Source organism: Neofelis nebulosa, chromosome X (genome assembly GCF_028018385.1).
Source record: "Neofelis nebulosa isolate mNeoNeb1 chromosome X, mNeoNeb1.pri, whole genome shotgun sequence".
Taxonomy (NCBI): domain Eukaryota; kingdom Metazoa; phylum Chordata; class Mammalia; order Carnivora; family Felidae; genus Neofelis; species Neofelis nebulosa.
This window is the reverse complement of record NC_080800.1, coordinates 87,963,472-87,988,902: the sequence shown is the minus strand read 5'-3', so window position 1 is coordinate 87,988,902 and position 25,431 is coordinate 87,963,472. Positions and strand designations below refer to the sequence as shown.

Here is a 25,431-nt window from a genome sequence, read left to right as displayed (position 1 = left end):
TGAGACATTCCTTTGATGGTTTCTTTCCCCCTTATGTGCTTTTGTGGTAATGGGGTATGGTAATGGCCCAGTGGTGCCTCAGTCCCAGACTACTGTCTTTTGGAGAAAGATATTTGCATACTGCCTCTTGTTCACCCCACTAAGAGCAAGTAAGCAGAGTGAGAGCTAATGAAATGTGCCCAGGCCATCTTCAAATGCTAAAGGGGAAAAGGAGGATGGAGTTGGAGGCATGGCCAGCCAGGAGAAGGTAGAACAGGGTTTAATTTGATATGTTCCAGCCCCATCTTCTTCCTCAGGTGCTCAGGGTGTGCTGGGAGCTCGAAGGCCACTTCGGGATGCTGACTAGGGAGGGGAATGACCTTGGGGTGGCCTCAGCTCACTGTAGCATCTCTGAAAACAGGAAAAAGATGGGAATCCAGTGATACAGAAGGGCAAGGGAATGAGGTGATGGTCCTTGGATCCCAAGGGACTAGTACATTAGGGTTCTTGCCTCCCTGGCCCTGGGGAAGGCTAATTGGGCATCACCGGCCAATTTGGAGGCAAGGCAGAATATCACTTTTTTAAAAAGTTTATTTTTGGAAGAGAGAGAGAGAGAGAGATACACATAGCAGACATCTCTGATTACAGATGCATCTGATCTTAACAAAACTTGGGTGTGGGCAGAACATTTATCAGTCAAACTGTATCTTTAATGCAGGGTATGAGGGTTCCCTACTTGAAGGAATCTCACCTTTATGTTAGTTTCCTGTTGCTTCTGTAACAAATCAACCCAAACTCAGTGGCTTAAACAATACACATCTGTTCTCTTACAGTTCTGGAGGTCAGAAATCAGACTCGAGGGTCACTGGGTTAAAATCAAGGGTAGACAGGGCTGCATCCCTTCTGGAGGCTCTAGGAGGGAATGGGTTTCCTTGCCTTTTCTAGCTTCTGGAGGCCACCCATATTCCTTGGCTCATGGCCTTCTCATCCATCTTCAAGGCCAACAAGGTTGGGCTGAGCCCTTCTCACATGACATGACATGACATGACATGACATGACATGACATGTAATGACATGAATCACATCACATCACATCACATCACATCACATCACATCACATCACATCACATCACATCACATCACATCACATCACTCTGACCTTCTCTTCTACCTCCCTCTTCTACTTATAAGGACCCTTGTGATTACACTGGGCCCACCTGGATAATCCAGACTAATCTCCCTCTCTTGAGGTCAGATGATTAATTCCACCTGCAACCCTAATTCCACCCCCCCCCACCCCCTGCCTAATATAACAAGGCATATTCACAGGTTCTGGGGAATAGGGCATGGGCATGTTTGGGAGGGGGCCATTGTTCTGCCTAGCAGAAACATTCCAATGCAAAATGGATAATTCTCCTGTGTTTTTTTCACATGCATTGTATCTACCTGCTTAAAGGAGGGCATACCTGAACTATCCAACACCTGGTGCTTGCATCATCTACCTATCCATTTGCTGTTTCCCACTCAGCAAAGTGCAACCTTCTCCTAGCCCCCCTCCATTCACCAACGTGATGCCCCGTTTATCCCATAATGTGGTCTCTCACCTCTCCTTTCACCCATGATTTGGACCCTCTGTGTGCTGCATGCCATGTGCATAGCCCTGGTCTTCAGTGTACTCAGGATACAGGGAGCAGGCAATAAGGGTTAGGTATAATAAGACAGGTGCATTTCATGTGCAAGAGAGGAACATGTGTGGGCATATGGATGCACACGCTTAGTGATTCTGTATGTTTCACATTCATTCTTTTTCATTGCTGTCCCTCCAGCTCAGGCCCTGACCTTATCACTTCGCCTCGGCACTAGTGCCACGATCCCCTCCTCACCTCCCTGGCTTCACACTAGCCTTGCCTTTTCGAAGCTTTTACCCAGCTTGGTCTGCCCACCCCCAATCTCGCCAATCTTTTTTCACATTATCCTCCTCTCCAGCCAAGCAACTATGCTTATCCACCTGCACATATGGCTTGCTTATTTCCATGCTTGCTCTCTGCCTGTGAACACATCCCACTTCTCTCTGCTAATCCATGCCTATCACTTCAAGATCCAGCTTAAAACACTCTCTTGTGGGAAGCCAGTTCTGGTTAACCCCTTCCTATTCTTTTGTTCCATGTTCCACACCATACTTACCTGCAAAATTTACTTCCTATTAACTTTTCTTCATTGCTGTTTTGCTTTTGAAAAAAATAACAGGTTGAGTACTTACTATGTATCAGGCAATGTGCTAAGACTTTTTACCTACGTTTTCTCGCTTACTCCTGAACGACAGCCTTTGGAGATAGGCATTCCATGTTGCAGTTGAGGAAATCAGTGTTCAGAGAGGTTAAGACACTTTTTGAAGGCCACACAGCTTGGTAGGGTAGAGCTGGGATTTGAACCTGGTCTGTCTGATTCCAGAGCTCCATACATGTTCTGATGTTGTGTTATTAAGGCAGGTCATGTGTCTTTGTGAGCCTAGTCTCCCCAGTAAGAGTGTGGTCTCTCCTGGGCAGCATTCAGGCCCAGACCTGTGGCTGGATCGCTCCTAGAAATGAGAATAGTGCTCCTCACTCAGGCAATATCCACTGGCCCTGCTCAGCCTGGTGTCCCCCAGAGCTTTGGACCCAGAGGTCAGTGGTTCTCAAATCCAGCTATCCTACAGAATCACTTGGGGAACTGAAAAGTAGATAAATCCTGATGCCCAGGCTGCACCCTGATTAGTTCAATCACAGTCTCTGGAACCAGGATTCAGGCATCTGAATTTTTAAAAAGCTCTCAAGGAAATTCTATTGTGCAGCCAATGTTGACAATCACTTTTACAACATAGAAGACGACTCATTTGGAAAGCTATTTCTCTCTTTTAAAGTCCTTAAATTTCTCAGGAAGCCACATCTACCCTGCATGTCTTCTGCTCCTTCTTGTCCCTTCCCTATCTGTCCATTTGGCTTTTTTACCCAACAACATCGGAGGAGGGCAGAGATCATTGGTTGAGGAAGTGGCCACAAGCCAATTAGATAACAGCTCCAGGCAGGTTCCTAAACCAATGGGAATACTAGGAATCACAGGTGGAAAAATTAACATAGTAAAGTTTTCTGGATTTCACAAAGACAAAAATAAATAATTTGCTCTTTTAGAAATAGCAAACACTCCATCTCTTAATCGCTAACAACATCTCCCTGTGGGAAATCCTTTAAGAAAGGAAAATTGCACCTCTTCTAATAGCTTCCGCCAGCTGGCAGGCAGGCCTGCCCCCCCCCCGCCCCCCCCCGCCCACTGGTTACTGGGTGTTCAACATGAGAGCCATGGAGGGGGTGGCTGACCACGGCGGCCAGACTCTGCACAGGTAACAGTTCCTTGCCAGTCTGAAGGAGCTGATCTATGAGAAAAGTTCTAAGATTCCAGAAGAGCTGAACTTCGGGAGGTAAGATGTGGGTGAGGCTCGGTCTGTTCCCCATCTTCCCAGGCTTCCTTGGGTCTGGCCATATATTCAGATACCTCCTCCTCCACGATTGCAAGTGTGTATGCCTATGGCAGGGCTCCCCAACTGGTGTGCGCATATCTCTTCAGCCTCTCGGGAGGCCAGGCAGGGCCCGGAGAGGCCAGAGTCTGTGGGCTGGACTATTTATCCCACTGTTCCACATGAATATCATTTTCTATGTGTGCTGTGACACAAGAAAGATTGGGAAGCTACAGCCTGGGGGTAGCTCTGAGTTCAATTCCCCTGCCCTCTGCTGAAGACCTCTTGTGGGTTGATCTGACACTTCCCAGCCTTCTCCAGCACTGGCTGACCCTAATGTGTGGTCAAGATAGCATGTCCCACAGGGTTGAGAAAGGAAAGAAAGATGAGCCTAAAGGGACCCTGGATCTGAACCATTTTAGAATCACCGGCTCTCACTGAAAAGGCTCAAGTGCTCTTTACTTCTTCCTGTGTTCCTAAGGCCTGTCCCTGGAGAGAAGTAGCTCCTCAAAGCTGGGCTTACCTTGGCATCCATGATGCTGGTCTCCACCCGGGCCACGCCCTGGTTCTCCCGGAACAGCTGGATCTTACTGATCTTGCTGAACTCGGACAGCACAGTGGTGAGGTTGGTTTTGAGGTCGATAACATGGCTGATGCCGTGACGGGGTCCCACCAGAAGAGTGGTGGCTGACTGCTTCTCATCCTGGTACCCAAGCATGGAGGGCAGCATTCACCGAAAGGAGGGCAGAGGAGGCGGCCGATGAGGCGGGAGGAAATAGAAAACAGGCATTGAACTGGTTCTGCTGGGAGGTCTGGAAATATCTGAGGCTTAGTGCCAGGACAGGAGGACAACCTCAAGGGGAAAATGGTCTGGGATGTTTCTGTCCCCAGGGCAGGGCCCCAGGTCACTGGTTTAAATGGACACCTTAGCCTCCACAATAGGCTGAGTGAGGTGGTCAGTGGCAAGGCTGGCTCTAGCAAAATTGTGAGCTTTGTTTTTAAAGCTCTGCAGCATCTTCTTCCTACCAATCTCCAGGGACTTTCCATTTGCTGCTACAGGTCACTCGCAATCCCCCCCACCCAGTGCTCTACCTGAACAGGTGGCATCCTGTTTTCCTCTTTACCTCCCTACCCAAGAGCCACTTAAACTCGCGCTTCCCACCTAATGCCAAAAGCAAAACTGCCATTCACTCTGCCTAAGGTGTTAAGGAGTTGATTGGGTGCTTAATATCAGGGTTGGGGTGGGGAGTGTAGCTTCCCTAAGAAGCTACTTGCCTTTTAACTGGTACTCCAGCAGTCTTAACCCAAAGGAATGGGGGAATGGCCCCAGTGGCAGAGGCAATGTGCGGGGGTGGGGGGTGTAGAGGGAGGGGGCAGTAGGCTTTCGGGGATCTGCAAATCCAAGTATGTAAATGTCTACCTCTGCACCTGGTGGGCTGGATTCCCTTAAGTGGTCCTGACAGGATGCTGGGCACCATCAAGCCTCGGCCCTCTGCTGGCCCATTCCCTGGAATTAGCATCACCCCAAGGAACCTCTTTACGTCTGCTCTAGACACTTTGATAAGCAGTTTTCTAGGCAGTGTGCCCCACAAACATGATAGCATGTTCCCCAGAGCATGACAAGCACCTGGATCCAGTCCGCAAAATGATTTGAATTTCCTTTCACCACAGCTCACTAGGGTGAATTAGCCTGGGCCACAGGTTGGGGGGGTACCAGCTGTGCCCCACTATAGAGAGGGGTGTTACTGCAGTGGGGGCCCTGGGCAGGTAGGGGGAAGTACACAGACTCAGAAAGCCTGGGGTGGGGGGCCACATCAGGCCCACTGCCAGTGTTTGTATGGTCCAGAAACTAAGAATGCGTTTTACATTTTTAAATGGTTGGAAAAAACTCAAAAGAACCATATTTTGTGCCATGTGAAAATCACATGAAAATCAAATTTCAGTGCCCATAAAGAGATATTGGAATACAGCCATGCTCATTTGTTTATGCACTGTCTATGGCTCTATTTGCACTACAATGGTGGCTAAATAGTTGCGACAGAGACCTGGGTGGCCTGCAAAGCCTAAAATAGGTACTAACTAGCTCTTTATGCAGGAGGTTTGTTGACCCCTGAAATTGAGGAAAGGGGATGCAGAAGGGTCATGGAGGGATATGGTAAACAAATATGGCCTCCTACTTTACCATTTTACCAGAGGCAGGACCAGAATACCATGGGAAGGGAGAGGGAGAAAGAGGAGGAAGAGGCAGGAAGGTCTTTGGCAGTATTTGCTGACAGAGAATGCCACCCTAAAGCTGTAGTGGAGTCTCTCCTGCCCCCGACCCAAGCACAAGTGCACACGAGGGGTTCCCTCCCGACCACTGCCCTCACTGACCAGGCCCACAGTGTTGAACAAAACGCCCGTGAAGGTCGGAAGTTCATTCAGAATTCGAAGATACTGGAGCTTTGCCTGAATTGCAGAGCCCTGTGGAAACAACCCATCCAGAAACATAAGAAGCCTGAGTTGCACAGGAAAAGTAAACTTGTGTTCTCAGGAAGGAGAGTCAACATCTTAGGACAGGCACTAGTCAGACTAGTCACCAAGCCACACTGGGAGTGTGAGGACACCCTCGGAAAAACTGCTGGAAGGTTCCAGTTTGGACAACTCTAGTATCCTGTCTCCCTGTCTAAACCTTTCTCCTACCTCCTGATCCTCGGGCCTTCAAAACCCAGCTTACTCGTTTTGTTCTTGGGATAATCCTAACACCTCTCCCTAACTCTTGACACCCTGCCTCATCTACATCTCTGTCCTGAGATCCCCTATTGCCACCTTGGTACTTGCCATCCCCAGCCAGGGGTCTTTCCTCTGCCATTCCCTCATAGAAAAGTCTCTATCAGTGGTACCAGCTTCCTCCAGGCATTAGAGCCAGAAACCTGTGTCACACTGGGCTCCTCCCTTGTCCTCTCACCTCAGGACCACCAGCCATCAGATCACCTTGATTGTACCTCCTAACTTCCTTTACAGACTATCCATACTCCAATCACTCGACCCCTCCACACTGCTGTTAAGGGCAGAAGCCTAAAACATAAGTGTCATCAGATCAGCTGCCTGCTTAAATCCTTCAGTGGCTCCCTGATGACCCCAAGATGAAGTACAGCCCTTCCCCATGGCACACAAGGTGCTCCAGCACACAACTGGCTCCTGCCAGCTTCTCTGGACTTCTCTCTTGTCCCCCTCCCCAGGCATGTTTCCTTGCACTCTCTGTACTTGCTTATTGCTGAACTATTTGCATTTCTTTCCATGCACAATGTTCTCTTATATCCCTGGGGCTTGGTACAGATGGATCTATCTGCCTGCCTGGGAAAGTCTTCCTCCCCCCTACCTCCCCCTCATCTAGATAAACTCCTATCTGTCAAGACCCAGCTCTGGCATCAAATGCACCCATTTCTGGCCTTTTCTACCTCCCTAAGTCTGGGCTGGGTGTTCCTCCTCCTCCGTGTTTCCAGGGCCCCCACGCCTGTTGCATCATGTTGTGACTGACTGTCGCACTGTGCTGTGACTGTTGTGTTTCCCCACTAGCCTGTGCCTGACTTGAGGGCGGAGAGCAGGCAGGCCTTCTTCATCTTTCTGTCTCCAGCCCAAGTAGTGGGGGGTCCTCAAAAAAAAATGTTTGCTGAGGAGATGGCTGGGAGCACTGATGTTCTCCCTCTGGGAAGAAAAAAACGATTTGATTAAATATGCACAGCAAGGTAGGAATGGCTTAACTCTCTAGGGAAATTTGCATCTTAAAAGAGAAGCTAGTTGGTGATACAAGGAATCCAGAATGGGTAGAATACATGGGGGCGACTGTGTCCTGTGTCTACATCTGTGTGCTGATTCTAGTGCCTTTCACCACCCTCCAGCCTCCTGGGCAGGAAGCACCAGCAGACTGGGAAGGGCCTGGGACCTTCAGGTCTAGAGGGGCAGGGGGTGGGAGTCCCTCAGAGGGCATTTGAGAATGTGTAGGAGAGCAGGGCAGTGACGTGAGCCTTCCATAGGCTGCCCAGTTACCCATTCTCCAGGTCAGGCCTTGTTGTACCAGGCTGTGCTTCCATCTCCCAGAATTCCCTATGGCAGGACTGATGAATTAGAAAGCTAATGAGGAATGGAGCAGTCATTTCCATGGAAAACGTGCCTCCCCAGTGTCCAGTGCTGTCCACACAGCAGGTGCTCAATCAGCACTGACGAAATGGGTGGAATGATCCGAGAATTGCCTCCTCCTGCATCCTGGTCCCTTTGCCTTGAGGATCCTGGGCTCTCTCAGTGACTTGCCCCTGAGCTGTCTCTGGAAGTGGCTCAGGTTTGGGGAAAATCCCTCTCCATAATCATCGCCCATATCCAGCCAAGCTGTCTGTGCACCCAACTCAAAAACAGTGGGGAGGGTCCCCAGGAGGCCAGGCCTGCTGGAAAACCACACAGGAGACCCCCACATTCACTAGGGCCTGAGGAGGGCACCCAATGGATGACACTGGGTACCTTGGTGCCGCTGGAAGGATGTGTTTGGTGGGCCTTCAGTTGCTGAGAGAGAGATTTCCGGAAGTTCTTCTCTTTGATGCCCTGTAGGAGGGAGGGGGGAAGAAAGGGTTCCAGACCCCATTCCTTCCTAAAAGCAGAAGAAAAGCAAGAAATTAGTGAGAGAGACATAAAGTGGGGCAGAGAAAGCAAGATAGCAAGGCAGGAATTGGATCTAAGAGTCAGAGGGAGGGAAGGAGCCTGCGAGAAAAGGAGAGATGGGAGCAGGAGAATCACATTGGCCATAGTTCTCTAGCAGAAGCTATAGCTCAAAGGCATCACAGTCTAGGTGTGAGGAATTCCAATTCTCACTCCCACCCCAGGCTCTCTGTTCCAGAAAAGCATAGCACAGCTCAACCATTGCACTTTCTCCCTCTACAGTGATTTGCCGCCTTCCTGAAGGGCCCTGGCAGAACTCACTCCACATTCTTGAGCGAGATCTTCTGACTAGGTCGAGTGGCTGAGACGGTGATATAGATGTGGAGGGCAGCAAGACCCAAAAGCATCTCTGGCTTGGGGTCCATTCCAAAGCGTTCTCGGATAACATCATTCCGACTCTGCAGGAGAGAGCAGTCCAAACCTATCAGTTTAAAAAGATGTTCCCTTCTCCCCCACCTCGCCCCTGATCTACTCCCTTGAGTCCCAGAAAAAAATCATGGTGTCAAGTAAGACATCCTAGGTAAAGGGGAGGAGGAGGTTTCTGCCCTTGGGGAAAAGGCAACAGAGGGACCTTAAGTCTCGGGGACACTATTTGCCTCATCCACCAGATACTGGACAGGCTTCTCAATGATAGATACATACAATGGCTAGGCACAAATGGGCAGAACATCTAGGTCACTGCAAAAGTGACACATGGCACCACTCTCTTTCCTTCCTCCTGTTATAAGAGGCCTTCCTGCCTTTTCTTGGAGGCCTAAATGCATTCCCCAGTCATACAGGGATCCTCTACTAGCTCAGATGGTAATAAAGAGAGACCCTGGGAAGAGTTCTCCATAGGGCTCTAACCCAAAAGCCCAGGATGAGACATGGATTGCAGGGATGGGACAGATATTCCATTCCTTGGGGTCTGAAGGTCAAAAGCAACAATGAGTCACTCTTCCCTATGTTATCCTAAAGGGGGTCCCCTGGAGCTACTGGACAAGGGTATGACAGCCCCCAAACCCTGAGAATTAGAGTCCTAGCTATTGATGATTCAGCCTTGATTAGACCAGTTGCTCATTTTGTTGAGGTTAAACCAGGATGAACTAAGGTACTAGGGAGCCACAGTGGTAGTACTACAGCATAGGAGAGAGTGGAAAAGGAATGCTTCATCCATGATCATTTATGTAGAAAATCCAATGGAATCTATAAAATACCTATTAAAACTAACAAGTTAGCAAGGTTGCAGGATATAAGAGCAACATATATAAACCAATTGCATTTCTACATGCTTATGACAAACAATTGGAAATTCAAATTAAAAGTCAAAACCATTTACAGTAGCATCAAAAATATGATATAATTAGGGATAAATCTGTAAAAATAAGTGAAAGACATGTACACTGAAAACTAGAAAATACTGATGAGAAAAATTAAAAAAGACCCAAATAAATATAGAAATATACTGTGTTCATGGGTCAGAAGACCCAGTAAGATGTCAATTCTCCCCAATCTGATCTATAGATTCAATATGATCTCAATTAAAATCACAGCAGGTTTTTGGTAGAAATTGACAAGTTAATTCTAAAATTCAATGCAAAGGACCTAGAATGACCAAAGAGTGTTCTTCTTTGAGAACAAAGCTAGAAGATAAACACTACCTGATTTTAAGATTCATAAAGCTACAATAATCAAGAGTGTGATGTCGGCATAAAAATAGACAAGTAGATCAATAAAGAGTTCTGAAACAGACCCACACATATATAGACAAGTGCTTTTTGACAAAGCACCTTTTGACCTTGACAAAGGTGCAAAGGTACTACAGTGGAAAATAACAGTCTTTTTAACAAATGGTCCAGTCACAGCTGGATTTATCCATAATACAAAAAAAAAAAAGAAAAATTTGATCACTAACTTGTACTGCCTAAAAAAATTATGTCAATATGGATCACAGACCTAAATGTAAAAACTAAAATGATAAAACTTCTAGAAAAAAAATAGGAGAAAATCTCTGTGACCTTGAGATTTTATAGATATGACATCACGAGCATGATCCATAAAAGCATTATCTGTCAGAGAACAAATTGAGAAATTGGACTTCATACAAATACAAACACTTGCTCTGTGAAAGACACTGTTTAGAGACTGAAAAGAGAAGCCACAGACTGGGAGAAAAAAACATATCCAACAAGCAACTCATATCCAGGATATATGAGGAAGTCTCATAACTCACTAATGAGAAGACAAATAAGTCCAGTAAAAAAGCAGGCAAAAGATTTGAAAAGACACTTCAGTAAAAAAGATGCGTGTTGACAAACAAGCACACAAAAAGATGTTCAACATCACTAGTCACTGGGAAAGTGCAAGTTGAGATACCACCGAGATGCCACTGCATACTATTAAAATGCCTAAAACCTGGGGCACCTGGGTGGCTCAGTCGGTTAAGTGTCCGACTTCAGCTCAGGTCATGATCTCACAGTTTGTGAGTTTGAGCCCCGCGTCGGGCTCTGTGCTGACAGCTCAGAGCCTGGAGCCTGCTTCGGATTCTGTGTCTCCTCCTCTCTCTGCCTCTCCCCTGCTCATGCTCTGTCTCTCAATAATCAATAAACTTAAAAAAAAATTTTTTAAATGTCTAAAAACAATACCAACAATACCAAGTGCTGATGAGGATGTGGAGAAACTGGAACTCTCATACATGGCTGGTGGGAATGTAGAAAATGGTACCACCACTTGGGAAAACAGTATTGGAGTTTCTTTTTAAAAAAAATTAAAGAGAGACAGATCTGCTGTACGATCAAACCATTCCATTCTTAGGTATTTGCCCAAGAAAAAAGGGAGCATGTACCATACAAAGACTTGTGCATGAATGTTTGTAGAAGCTTTGTTTGTAGTAGCCAAAACCTGGAAACAACCCCAATGTCCATCAGCAGGTGAACTGATAAAAACATTTTGGTACATCCATACTGTGGAATACCACTCAACAATGAACAGGAATGGGGTCATGGTACACACAAAAACAAGGATAGGTCTCAAAATCACACTTGGTGAAAGAAGCCAGACCAAAATAAATGTACAGACTGTATGATCTCATTTATATAAAACTCTAGAAAATGCAAGGCAATCTATAGTGACAGAAATCAGGTCAGTGGTTGCCTGGGAATGGGGGGTGGTGAATTACACAAAAGCCTGAGCAAACTTTTGGGGGCAACAGATATGTTCAATATCTTGATTGTGATGATGGTTTCATAGGTATAAACATATGTCAAAACCTATCAAGTTGTTATTTTAAATATGTGCAGTTTAGGGGAGCCTGGGTGGCTCAGTCGGTTGGGTGTCTGACTTCGGCTCAGGTCATGATCTCACAGCTCGTGAGTTCGAGCCCCGCGTCGGGCTCTGTGCTGACAGCTCAGAGCCTGGAGTCTGCTTCGGATTCTGTGTTTCCCTCTCTCTCTGTCTCAAAAATAAATAAACATTAAAAAAATTGTTAAAAATATGTGCAGTTTGTGTATCAATGAGACTTCCATAAGGCTGTTCAATATAAAAAAGAAGGAATTACAGGTGAAGTCCATATTATCACGAAGGGGAGAGAGAGGGTGGACATGGTCTTGACACTAGATTCCAAAATCATTGGAATTAAAAATGACTCCTAGGAGAAGAAATTTAAGGCCAAAAGAAATGACAACTAACCTTATAAAATTCATAGAGGAACCACAACTCATTGCCCCCTAGAGCACTGGTTTGGGAGCCCAAGGTTGTTTGAGATATGTTCCCAACATTTTAGATAGCTAGAAGGGCAACGATGATGTTTCACAGCACATCTGCAGGTGTCGCTATCACAGACATCATCAGAGATGAGTTTTGAGCCTACTTTTCTCTTCTCATCAAGCACTCTGTATGTTCCATGGGCACCTAAAACTCAATACATCCCCAAAATGAACTCCTCTTTTTCCCAAACCCACTCTACCTGTATTCCTTAACTTGGAGAATGATACCACCTCCACTAGACACTCATTGAGTCTAAGACCATTGATTTTCCCTTTTAATTATATCTTGAATCCCACCCCACCCCATCCATCACTGCCCTGGTTCTGGTCCCCATCATCTCTCCTCTGGATAACCGTAATAGCTCCCTAGCTGGTGTACTTCCTCAGCACTATGTAACCTTTCAAATTTGCTCATCTGACTAGGTTACTCTCCCTTCAACATTTCTGTACCCCCACCCTACAGCAGAATTTCTTTACCCTGGCTACACATTCAAATCACTTGAGGGATTTAGAAAATATTAATGTTTTGATTTGGTCTTGGGTGGAGCAGAACTTTTTTTTTTTCCAAACCTTCCCAGATAATTCTAATGTGCAGCTACAGTGAATAGCCACTACCCTAAAACAGTGGTTCCCAAACTCCAATGGGCATCAGAATCCCTTGGAGAGCTTGTTAAAACACAGGTCTAAATCACTTTGAAGCCTGTGCCTGTCACGACGTGTCAAGCCCTTCACCATCTGGTTCCCGTCTCTCCCATTTCATTTCTTATTGCTCCTTACCTCACATTCTGAACTCCAGGTAAATAAGTTACTCATAGTTGTCTCATCAGAGCATGCTGTTTCATGCCACCAAGACTTTATAGCTGCAAGTCCCTTTGCCTAGAATGTGCCCCCTCCACTCCACGTCTGTACACAGCAAACTTCTACTCGTCCTTCAAGGCTAAGAGCATGCATGTATTGCTTCCTCTGTGAAGCCTCCACTATCCTCCATCCAAGAAGAGTTGGCAAACTGCCTCCTCCTGGCTGCTCCGACTGACACTGCACCCTGCCATCATTACAGGACTGTCCCACTATTTTAGATTTACTTGTGCGTATGTCTGTCTATGAGATCCAGAGAGCTAGGACAATTTATTGTTTACCTTGATTGGCAGCACCTAGCACAGGGCCTGCTCCAGAGTCAGTGTTCAGCAAATGTTTCTGGATGAACTGAATTTGGAATCATCTCCTTAATGGAGCTAGGCATTGGGGGTTGGGCCACCCTGTTACCCAAATGAGCTCAGTAAACCTTGGGATCCTGTGATGTTGACAGAATTCCTTGGGTTGCTTGCTCCTGAAAAACTGATGAGATCTGTCTAGACAGACAGACAGACAGGACTTGAGCCACAGCCGGCTCCAGTCACCAGGCTAAACAACTTGGCCACGGCCTACGATGGTAGCAGAAAAGGAAAGGGCCTTCAGGGCTACCTGGAGGTTGGAATAAGTTACATAGCGACTTCACAGTGATGGCAGAACAGCCTGACTGCTTGTTAGTCCACTGGTCTGTCTGTCTGTTTATCCCCAATCAGACTCTACCTGGATGTACAGGTACTCAAAAGCAGCAGGATCCCGGCGCAACAGTTCCACAGGGTCTTTGGGAAAGAAGCTTATTCGGAAGAGGCATTTCATTCCTTGATAGTGTGTCCGCTGTACGACCTGAACACCAGGATGAGAGGTGGGAGAAAAAGACACCTGGGAATCAGTAGCTGTAGCAAAGAGAGCCAGCAGGGTGACTCCTCAACGTGGGGCTTGGGGTGGAGGTTGGGTGCTGCTTATCATGGTCTCCCACCTGGCCCTTTCCAATTATCCTCAGAGGAAAGGTCCTGCCCACCCCTCTGGTCCAAGGGGACTAGAATTTTTGAATCACTTAACCAGGACATGGCCTTCATCAACAATTGGGTCTAAGGCCCAAGACAAGAGGTGGGAAGAGAGGGTTCCTGGGAACTTCTCTCTTTTCTCACTGTGGGGCCAATGCCTTTACCTTGCAGAGTGGCTCAGCTGCAAGCAGTGTACATTGCTGATTAAAAGCCAAACCAAAGATTTAAATTTTTTTTTTTTTCAACATTTTTTATTTATTTTTGGGACAGAGAGAGACAGAGCATGAACGGGGGAGGGGCAGAGAGAGAGGGAGACACAGAATCGGAAACAGGCTCCAGGCTCCGAGCCATCAGCCCAGAGCCTGACGCGGGGCTCGAACTCACGGACCGCGAGATCGTGACCTGGCTGAAGTCGGACGCTTAACCGACTGCGCCACCCAGGCGCCCCAACAAACCAAAGATTTAAAATCCCATTTGGAGGTACAGGTGAAACAAGTTGGTAATATATTGGTAATTGCTGAAGCTGCCTTGGGTAACGAGGATTCATTATACAATTCCTTCTACTTCTGTGTATGTTTGAGATTTTTTTTTTTTTTTCAACATTTTTTTTTTTTTTTTTATTTTTGGGACAGAGAGAGACAGAGCATGAACGGGGGAGGGGCAGAGAGAGAGGGAGACACAGAATCGGAAGCAGGCTCCAGGCTCCGAGCCATCAGCCCAGAGCCTGACGCGGGGCTCGAACTCACGGACCGCGAGATCGTGACCTGGCTGAAGTCGGACGCTTAACCGACTGCGCCACCCAGGCGCCCCTGAGATTTTTTTTTTTTGTAATAAAAAAGTTTAAAATCCCATTTGGCAAAAGAGACCAATTGGATTCAAAACGCCTCTTGAGAGGCTGGAGGTGCTTAGGCCCCCCTTCCAAGCTACTAATCTTCCCTTCACAGGTGGGAATGTAGGAGGAGTCTCTGGACTGCATTTGGCTGAGAGCTAAACTTGAAGAATTTCTCTTTCATAAAATCCTTTCATTTTTGTGTGTGTCTGATTTTGATTTTTACTATGCTTCCATGTAGGCATTTCCTCCCCAACTGTCCCTCTCCAATTCCTTCCCTCCCTCTCTGGGAACACTGGTTGGCCCTGGTTGGCCTCTCTGACTCTTCTTGGTGATTTGCCGTTGGTGAAGTGCTAGCCAGCTTCCCCAGTCTCTCTCTCTCTCTCTCTCTCTCCTACTCTGCCTTGGAAGTTGATGTGGGTGACATGCTGCCCATTCTGGGCCCCACTTAGCCCATTCTCAGCCCACACTTGTCCTGGCCTTAGTGGTCTCAGTACGCTCCACTTGTTGACCTTTTCATATTAAAGCCTTCATCTGAAGGCCAAGTTTCCTCTGAGGCAGGGCTTCCAGGACACAGGATGGTTGACACTGCTGTTCATGTTAGCATTCCGGGAGTCATGCAGTGACCCACCACCTCATACCTTCCCCACTAGAGACCAGGACTAACAATCTTCATGCCCTTCTTATGTCATGAGGAATATCATTGAAAGCCTGCTGGATGTGGTTAGTATAGACCTCACTGTGAACCGTAACTTCTGGGATCCGGCTGAGCAAATTGTTTTGAATTTTCCAGAAAGAGAATGCCTGGAGTCCTCTTCTCTAGTAGAGGCCACATGCAAAGTTCTCAAGCCAGGCTAAAGGAGTTACTTACATAAGCCAGGGGTTGCTTGTCCTGGAGAAGCAGGAACTTGTGGTTCTGTTCTGGCCCGGCATACTCAAGGACAAGAGCAAAGTGCTCAATGTACCTCAGGGAAAGACGGTCCTGTAATGTCACAATCACATCCTATGGAAGAGAAAAGAAGAGCCTTGAGAGGGAGATACATTCCAGTTCTAAGCCACTCTCAGCACCAAACATGGAAGAGGGAGATGGAGCACCAAGAAAGATGGTCCTGGGGAGGGGGCTAAGGCTAGGGAAGTGGCCAGAGACACAGGCCTTTATAGTGGCCCACGCGTTCTCCAGGATAAGGAGAGTGACCCATGAGTACTTGGGCCCTGGGGAACACCAAAGGGTGCAGGGGGTAGAGGAAGGTGTTTCTGAACGTGGCCCAGCCAGACATATGACAAAAGAAGCTCATGTCTCTCCCTCCCTCCTTTTCTCCTTCCATTCAACAACACATTTTCTGAGTGCTTACTAAGCAAGCCATTGAATAAGGAAGACACTGTGCTGGTTCTTCCCTCACCTTACATAAGTCAGAATGTTCACTGTAGTTTGTTTATCAACTCTTTACTTAAGAATTAACAAGACCATGAGCCACAATTATGTGATTAAAAAGTAGAATATTTCTGGATTCATAATCTAAATTGAATGACTCGAGTTACTGGCAGGATGTTCATTTTTGATCGTTGCTGGCTTTCAGAGACGATCAATTTGGCAACTTGAGAAATGTGTCCACGCAGAGAAACTATGTCACGTGTCTTGTGTACAGTCATAAATCTGACTCCTTCTGGGCTCTGTCTGCTCTGCTGCCCTACTTTTAATATTAGGATGTCTGGAAACATATCCTTGGGGGCTGCCCAAATGTCAGTTTTGAGACTTCTGCCATCTATTTGCTGGGACTTCAGCACACACAGGGCTTCAGTATGTGTGTTCGTGGAGTCAGCACGGCTCAGACCCCCAAAGGCCAGAAGGAAGCAGGCTTGGGAACGTGAAGCTCCCTTACAGCCGGGGTTGCCAAACAAGCCCCTCAGTGAACAGGAAATGATGCTTAGCTATTCAGATGTTAGGCTGGAAACTGGTGTGTACTTGAGAGTATCTCTTTGTATCATACAAGCAGTCACAGAGGCGCCAGTGTTGCTGGAGCTCTGGCAGGGACAAATGGGGTTTTCTTTGCAGTTTGGCTGCATTTGGGATTGTGGATATCCAAGCTGGCGACTGCCAACTGGTGTTAGAAGTGTAACAGCTCCCATGCCAGGTTGTTAATTCACCCAGGTACCTCTCAGGGACAAATGGCTTGACAGCCTGTCCAAGTTCCAATGAATAGCCAGTGTACCTTCCCTGAGGTCAGGGTGAGATCACAAGCCAGGGGACACTGCTGGCCTCGAAGGCTGGGACTACCTGGAAGCAACAACAGCGGTGTCATTGTGAGGTAGGAGAATGCTCGAAGAAGCCTCCAAGGGGGAAAAAAGAGGAGTAAATGCTCAGTGCAGAGGCAGGTCTCCAAAGGGCATACCGACCCATGAATGAACACCAAGAAGGATTCCAACACAGAGAGATATCCACATCTGGATGCGGGGCATCTGGACACCCCTCAGTGGCCTAGTTGTATTTCAATGTCCCTCCCATATGCTGAGACCTTCAATGGGCAAGAGACCATCCCAGGAGACCCTAAGAAGTAGGTTTCAGTCCTATGCTTTCAGGGAACCAACCAGGCTGAAGCCTTTCAAAGAGACTCCAGTTCCATCAACACGGGTTAGGCCCAGTGTTTTGTGACTTGGGTGCTGCCGGCACTTTGGGCAGGACAATTCTTCATCTTTAGGGACTGCCTCACTCCCTGCAAGACACTTAGCATCTCTGACCCAGAGACACTCAATGCCAGCAGCACATCAAATCATGGGACGACCCCACATCCCCTCAGATATTCCCAAAAGCTGTCTGGGAGAGAAGTGCCAATTCTGACCACCTGATAATTCCTCTCAGGGAAGTTTCTTGGCCCCGGGGTTTGTTTATAGAATTGTCTTGGCCTCAGCATGGGGACCTTGGGACACCTGTGAGCCAAGGTGGGTTTTCTGGGCAGATGCTATTCCATTGGTTGTATGGAAATTCATTCTGGGGATGGCATTATCTTTCTGGAAGGAGTCCAGAAAAAGCAGGAGGTGGTTATTTCTGTCCCAGATAAGAGTTGAACCTGGGGGTTAATCGTTTCATTGCCTTTGCTCCTCAGCACTAAGGGAATCGCTACAACTTTTAGATGGCTGGCTGAGCTCTTAAGAATCACAGCTCAGTAATTTTTCTTCCTATGAAAGGAAGAGCCAAGGGGACTGTGGCTGGACGTTTCAAATCTTGGTTCAGTGCTTAAGATCTGGTTCTTATTTAAAAAGCAAAGCATGGCTAAGCTAATCTCCCAAGAGATTGTGTTTGTTGATTTCTGTGTGTAAATGTGTGTAGATGTTATTGTAGCAATATAAATCACTTTCGCTTTATAAATGGTTTAATGATCTTCAAACTTCTTAGCTCCTAAGAGTCTTGAAGGGCCCGGTGGACACAAAGCAATCCACTAGTAGGTGTGTACACACACATGCACCCATGCTTCTGCGCATATGTGCGTACATGCACACACACACACACACACACACACACACAGCTGGGCACTCAAATTCTCCCCTCCCCCAACACCCTCATCTGAGGGCTGTGTGTTCTTGCAGACTGGTCCTCCCAGAAGCTGAAGCTCAAAGGCCACCTTGCTCCAGACGCAACTCTGTGCAGACTCAGATAAACCCAGGAACCAGCAGCTCTGTGTGCTCCAGAGAGGGCAAATGTTGACCCAAGACAGGACACTCTGTATGTACCTTAACAGTGGTCCGGCCATCAAACGTGAATGATTTGATCTGCCCATTTTCTAAGAAAACCTTCAGGACGTTGGGGATGAGGAGAAGAGCTTCTTTCTTCATCATTTTCTGTGAATAGGCAGGGAAAGGCCAAGGAGAGGGGCTCATTTAGAAGGCAGAGGGAAGCCAGAGGAGGGGTATAAGTAGGAAGAGAAGGGAGCAAGAGAAGGAGACCGGGAGCCAAAGATACGGAAGGACAGAGGGACAGAGGAGAGAACAGATCAATGATCATGCCACATGCAGACCAGAACCAAATGTTCCAAGAAGACACTGGGCCATATCAAAAGTTTACCCTTCATTTGATGTCACAGCCCACCCCATTCTACCATGGCTCCCAGTTCCACAGCTTTGAGTGGTGCTTGGTCCATAGAGACCATCACTAAAGACCAGATGGAAGGCCTCCTTAGGAGCCCCTCTCACTGGCCTGCTCTTATATCCTGACACTTCCCTTTCTGCCAGACTCTTCACACACTGAGGTCACTTCAACATCCATGCCTTTGTTCTGCCCTTCCCTGTCCCCCATGATCTCCTACGTCCTTTCTGACCTGGCCCTGCCTATTTCTCCAGAATCATGTCTCGCTGGTGCAGGTACCCATCCTGCTCTTTCATGCCTCCTTACGTCTGACAATTCATCGTTCAGGGACTGTGTCACTCCCTGCAGGGTACTTAGCATCTCTGACCATGAGACACTAAATGCCAATAGCATGCCAAATTGTCAGGATAACCCAAAACATCCTTAGACATTTCCAAAAGCTCTCTGAGAGTGGGCAGTATTGACCTTGATTGAGAACCTCTGGTAAAGCCGCTTTTTTAAAATATTTATTTATTTTGGGGGCAGTGCAAGTGGGAGAGGGTCAGAGAGAGGGTGACACAGGATCTGAAGTGGGCTCTGTGCTGACAGACTGATAGCAGTGAACCCAATGTGGGGCTCGAACTCATGCACCATGGATCATGACCTGAGCCAAAGTCAGGTGCTCAAGCAATTGACCCACCAGGTGCCCCAAAGCCCATTTTTGAACACCTGATATCTTCTTAGCAAAAGTTTTCTTGGCCCAGGTGTTTATTTGTAGAGTGCTAAAAGGTAAATAAATATTTGTGGTGGGTTTTTTTGTTTATTTTTAAAGTTTATTTATTTTGAGATGGAGAGTGTGTGCGAGCAGCAGAAGGGTAGAGACAGAGGTATAGAGAGAAAGAATCCCAAGCAGGCTCCGAGCTGCCAGCGCAGAGCCCGATGCAGGGCTCGAACCCATGAACTGTGATATCGTGACCTGAGCCTAAGTCAGAAGCTTAACCAACTGAGCCACTCAGGCGCCCCTCAATATTTGTTAAATAAAGACTGTTCTCTCTGCCTTTCCCTTTCCCTCCTTGGCAAACTCCTACTCATCCTTCAAAACCTGGCTTAAATACAAATTCTGTAAAGTCTTGTCCCAACTCTTCAGGTGCTTGGACCTGGTATTCCCACGTGTTCCTACAGCAACGTATACATACTTCTCTCAATGTTCTTAGCATATTTTTGAGAATGTTGGTCTCTCACAAATGGTGAACTTAGAGCACATCCATGTCCTATTCAATCTTTGTAATTCCGACATTGAGCAGAGTTCCTGGCATACAGTTGGTGCTCAATGAATGGCTGCTGAATATATGAGTAATAGGTGCTTAATATGTGCTTACTTGAATGATTAGAATCATCTGGAGAACCCAACCATTTCCCGGGGCCATCACCAGTTCTATAGGAACTGAAAAGCTGCATAAGATGGCTGGATTCCTTAATTCAGTGGGCATTCATTGAGCCTCTAGTGTATGCCCAGCACTATGCTAAGCCCCATGAGGCCCAGGCAGAAATAGAGGGCTGGGTCTGGTCTTACACTCTTGTGAACACCCACACGAATCCATTAGAGAACAATTGTAAAACCGAAAACAAACCAACAGGTATAAGATAGTTAAAGTTTCCTAGGTGAGGCGACTTAGATTTTGATTTCAAAGATTTTTTTAACGTTTATTTATTTTTGAGACAGAAAGAGACAGAGCATGAATGGGGGAGGGTCAGAGAGAGAGGAAGACACAGAATCTGAAACAGGCTCCAGGCTCTGAGCAGTCAGCACAGAGCCTGACGCGGGGCTTGAACTCACAGACCGTGAGATCATGACCTGAGCCGAAGTCGGATGCTTAACCGACTGAGCCACCCAGGTGCCCCTTAGATTTTGATTTCAAAGGAGATGGTAGGTGTAGACTATTAAGACAGGCTAGAAGAGGGACAGTCCAGACCTAGGGACCGTCATGGACAGCATGGAAAAATGATCAAGCAAGTCCTCCTGGGTCAGGGTATGATTGGTGGTGGTGGGGGGCCAGGAGTCAAATCATGGTAGGAAGTGATGGGGTATAAAGTTGGGAAAGTGTGACTCCCTGGTTCTCTCACTGATCCTGAGATGCCTTGCTCCTACCAAGCCCTGAGGCCCTGGATCCCCAGGCTGATGACAGTCGGCAGTGGCAGGTTTTATTTAGCACACTGGGGTTGGACTCAGATAATTACTTAATTGATTTTGCTTAAAAATAGAGTTGGCTAGGAACGCCCACGGGATTTATTTTTGCTCTGGCTGCTTACTAAAGCCCTGGAACACCAAGGCAAAGGGATGATAGGACAGCCCAGAGTCACCTGGGCCTGGAGTTCCCTAGGTCCCAACCAATGGTGAGGCTGCTAGGGTCCATACTGGTGGTGTGGGAGGTAGGGGTTGTTGTGACATCAGGTAATTTCCTGAGTACAGCAGAGTGGGAAGATTGATGTCTCTCTCTCTCTCTCTCTCTCTCTCAGACAAGAGCCCCAAACTGTGCCTGATGGTCGGTCCAGGAGCGACAGAAGTAACCCTGGGTGGGTCCTAGCTACTCCAGGGCCTTTGCTTTCAGGTTGGTCTGGAGTGGGGGCTTGATCCTACCTGTGGATAGCTGAGACTTATGGAGAGGGGGGTCATAGTGGAGCAAGGGGAGAGTGAGGAGGGGAGAGTGGAAGGGAGAGGAAGAGATGGGAGGAAAAAGGGGGAGGTGGTAGGGAGGTTTTCATTGGGTAGCCAGGTCTTGATTGATTACTCTGTAATGCTGAGATGAGATAGTCTGTGCTTCCAAATCCAATTTGCGTTGGCTCTGGGTTTTCAAGGGTTCAGGGCACAAATGTCTCCTTTGTGGCTCGGACCTAAGGGTGTTCTTCATTGTGGTCTGTAGGGACTCGATACTGTTGCCTCGTCTCTCTGCTCACCACCCTCCACTTCTTTTTAACCTCTTCTGCTATGACTGATATGGAGCCCAGCCTCCAATTACTTGACGGCTTACCCAGTGGGACCCTGTAGGATCCCAGGCTTTTCAGCCTTCCTTGAACAGGGATGGAAGAAGGCCTAGGCTGAGTCTGGGGATGAGTGTTGGGGAAAAGGACATGGAAGACACTTGTGTCCTCTATCCCATCTTCTGAGTGGCACTGCTTCAAAGAACTACAGAAGTGCCTGGTGCCCCACTGATTTCCCCACTCAGGCTGGGCCTGCTGGCTTTTCTCAAGTGTAGCTGTGCCTCCGTACATAAATGCCACAGGCCCCCTGAGAGCCCTGCCTGCAAAAGCCTGCAAAAGCACACAAATGCCTGTTAGCTCTGGCTCTCTCCACCCGCACCTGGATATCACCGACTTCTGCAGACTCCTGGGTGGCTCTGGCCATAATCCATGACTGCTTAACACATATCTCTCTGCTCTCCATCCACCTCTTCTCATTTGCTTATCTGGAGCAGACAGCTCGGCTCATGTAAACCCCATACAGCAGTGAGAAAGACTGCAGGCTGGCCAAGACTCTCCCAGTTGGGCAGCTACATAGCATGGGCTGTCAAGCATCACCTGTTCCTTGAAACCATACCACCCAATGGGGGATTCTATGTATCTCAATCTGAACTACTTGTCCCCCGTCCTGCCCCAACATCACCCACTGGTATCCAGTGGCAGGGAACAGGTGTTCATTTTCCATGCCATGTGGTACTGGGCACACAGCAGGTGCCTAATAAAAGTTTTGTGATGGGGGGGCACGTGGGTGGCTCAGTCAGCTGAGCATCCAACTTCGGCTCAGGGCATGATCTTGCGTCAGCCAGCTGCTGTCAGCGCAGAGCCTGCATCAGATTTCTGTCCCCCCCACTCTGCCCTTCCCTGCTTACATGCTCTCTCTCTCTCAAAAATAAATAAATCTTAAAAAAAAAAAAAAGCTTCGTGACAATGAGAGTCTGTATCATTTCCTGTAGGCTGCTTCACTAGTCAAGACGTGCCATTGCAGGATTACTTTAACGCAAAGACAGCTCAATTACACCAGCCACTCTTGCTCCAGATCTTCAGAAAACCACCACCTCTTTCTGGCTTCTATCAAATAGCCCGAAGATGTTTGTGGAGCACTTGTTCTGAGTGGAAGCTATCGTGCCAGGGACAGCAATTTCTCTAAGCACCATGAGGGGCCTGAGTGAAGTGATACAGGTTCCTTCACCCCACAGTGCCCAGGGCTCTTCTGGATGCCACGTTCTCCTATCTTACAACCAGCCTGGAGCCCTGTGGTCCTCCCTGTCCCCTCCAGCCCTTTCATAATGCCGCCCACTCTCGAGCACCTGCTCCAAAGCCAGACCTCCGCGGTCAGGCTGATTCTAGCCAAGGGCCAAGGACAGGGAGCTGAAAAGCTGCACTTACTGCCTCTGTTTCTCCAACTGCCACCTGCTCAGAAAATCGGACCTTCGCAGGATTCGATCTCAGCCTGGCCTTCTTTGCAGCGCTGATGAAGGCAGATTTGGGGGACTGGAAAAAGAACAGAGGGCTGATGAGTTCTCTATCCCTGGGAAAAACCTGACCTTTGCCTGGAGTTAAGATGTCTCAGTACGGGCATGCTTTGCCTTACTGATCAATAAGTCAATAAATACGTATTGATTCCCTACTAGGTGCAAGGTGATGTGCTAAGTGCTTCCTTCTATGATTGGTGTGTTCTGAAAAAGCTGGGCATGAATTGAATTTGGGTAGATTGAATCCCATTATTAACACTCTGGGCCTAGTGGAGTTTGCCAAAATCCTTTAGCAATAACATCCACTGAATTATTATATGTTTGGTTTGCTTAACGTGAGATATACCTAAATGGTGGTTTTTATCACATCTGAATATGAGCATCTCGAAGGATTTACAGAAATGACCTTATTCATCTCCCAGATATGCCCTGCCCCTAGGAAGGAGATTATAGAAAATGATTCAAGGAAATGCAAGAGTCTACATGAGGGGAACCCTCATGTCTTCAGGAGCCTTTAATCATTCATGTGACAAGTTTAGGGAGGACCGACTATGTGCCAGGCACTGTTCCAGGTGATGAGGGGTTCAGCAGTGAACAACACAAAGCTCCCTGGCCTCAAAGAACATCCATCTAGCAGGAACAGACTGACAATAAACAAATGAATATCTTTTAGGTAGCAAATAAGGACTGTGAGGAAAAATCAAGCAGGGTGAAGGACTATACAAGAGACTGTATGAGTGATGGTAGGAGTGATGGGGGTATTATTTTAGTCAGGATGTGCAGGGAAGACCTCACACAGGAGGTGATGTTGAAGCAGAGACCCAAAGCAAGTGAGGGAGAGCCAGCCATGAGAATATGTGGAGAAAAAGAGCCAGCCATAAGGATATGTGGAGAAAAAGCCTCCTGGGCAGAAAGAATATTATAGGCTCAGAGGTGGGATTGGGGTGCATGAGGAACAGCAAGGGAGTCCAGTGTGGCTGGAGCAGAATGATGGGGGTGGAGGTGGAGGGGTATGCTCAGAGAGGCAGTTGAGCACTGGGTCATGTAGGGCCTGGTCAGCCATGGTGAGAACTTTGGATTTCACTTCACTGGAGGGTTACACCCAAAGTAGTGAGACTAGTTCAGTGTGTCCTGTAATAATACAGCTAAAATGCAATGGAGGCTAGGGCTAGGGTAGTAATAATGGAGCTTATGAAAAGTGAGTTAATTTTGGATAGATTCTGAAGATAGAACCAAGACGATATGTTGACGGATTGGATGTGGGAGGTGAGAAAAAAGAGAGGAATCAACTAGAAGAATGGAGTTGCCACTTACTAAGATGAGGAAGACCATGGTGGGAATCAGGTTTGGGGCTCCTTCAAACCACCTCCCCTACCAGCTCGGTCATGGAGCCTGTGTGTTCCACAATCAAGAATCCCTTCTGAAGGGCCCTGCCAGCTGGTAAGGCAATACATGAAGCTATTTTCTGCCATTTACGCTGCATTTGAATTTCATTTACCAGAGCAGCCACAGGAGGGCGGGACCCTAAGATAAAGACACACCAGAAACAAATGTCCTTATCAGATCTTGGGCCCTTGTCTCAGCTGTGTTCTCGTCCTGAGCCAGCAATCTCATTCCCCACAGAGGGCAGTTTGCAGAAGTCCACCTGTTCAACCCAAGTCCAGTAGGACCTCAGGCAGTGGGTCTTGGTCCTGGCTGTGTGGCAGAAATAGTGGAATGGCTTTTAAAACCCCTAATGCCTGGGCCCCACCCTAGACCAATGACATCAAATTCCTGGGGATGAGGTCCAGGTATTGGTAACTTTTTTTTTTTTAATTTCCAATGATTTCAAAATGCAGCTAAGGTTGCACGAACCACTGAGCTAAAGGAACCTCAGGCTTCCCGTCTTGAGGCACAGAGATAGTTTGTTGGCAGCAGATGATATAGCACAACAAAATCCAGGGCTGGAGATCATTGCAGAAGGTGATTACAGTATTGATTGTTCATGGGAGTCAACAAATGCCTTTGTGTGTTGCATAGCTTAGTGTTTAAATCCTGGGCAGGGGCTGTAGGCTGCAGCAGGAGCAAAAGAGAAGGGGCAAGAGAGAAAGATCTGTGGCTATGTTCAGGGAGACTCCACAGCAGTCCAAATTTCCACCTGAGGTGCCACAGACGGGAGGCAGGTGAAATCTTTGTTTCTACCCGACAGTCACGTCCTCCTTTCTCTATAATCATCTGTGATGGCATGCCTTTGTGCAGTGTGGAATGAGGCATCTCCAGAGGCCTGAATGGGCCATGTGGTCCACCCTTCATTTTCACACGTGA

At 47.5% G+C, this 25,431-nt stretch overlaps 1 protein-coding gene across 5 annotated transcripts in view; it reads right to left on the bottom strand.

The window, feature by feature from the left end:
- FRMPD3 (FERM and PDZ domain containing 3) overlaps window positions 1-25,431 on the bottom strand; it is an 85,254-nt gene that overhangs the window by 26,421 nt on the left and 33,402 nt on the right. For 4 of the 5 annotated variants that reach the window (XM_058714839.1, XM_058714841.1, XM_058714844.1 and 1 more), the window contains 8 exons: window positions 23,042-23,146; window positions 18,307-18,414; window positions 15,452-15,583; window positions 13,471-13,590; window positions 8,420-8,556; window positions 7,964-8,090; window positions 5,843-5,932; window positions 3,993-4,172 (listed from right to left, as the gene is read on the bottom strand). In XM_058714839.1, coding sequence (XP_058570822.1) covers window positions 3,993-4,172; window positions 5,843-5,932; window positions 7,964-8,090; window positions 8,420-8,556; window positions 13,471-13,590; window positions 15,452-15,583; window positions 18,307-18,414; window positions 23,042-23,146 — 999 coding nt within the window. Of the gene's footprint in view, window positions 1-3,992; window positions 4,173-5,842; window positions 5,933-7,963; window positions 8,091-8,419; window positions 8,557-13,470; window positions 13,591-15,451; window positions 15,584-16,974; window positions 17,126-18,306; window positions 18,415-23,041; window positions 23,147-25,431 lie in introns of those variants that run through there. The other variant, XM_058714843.1, reaches the window with a different exon arrangement.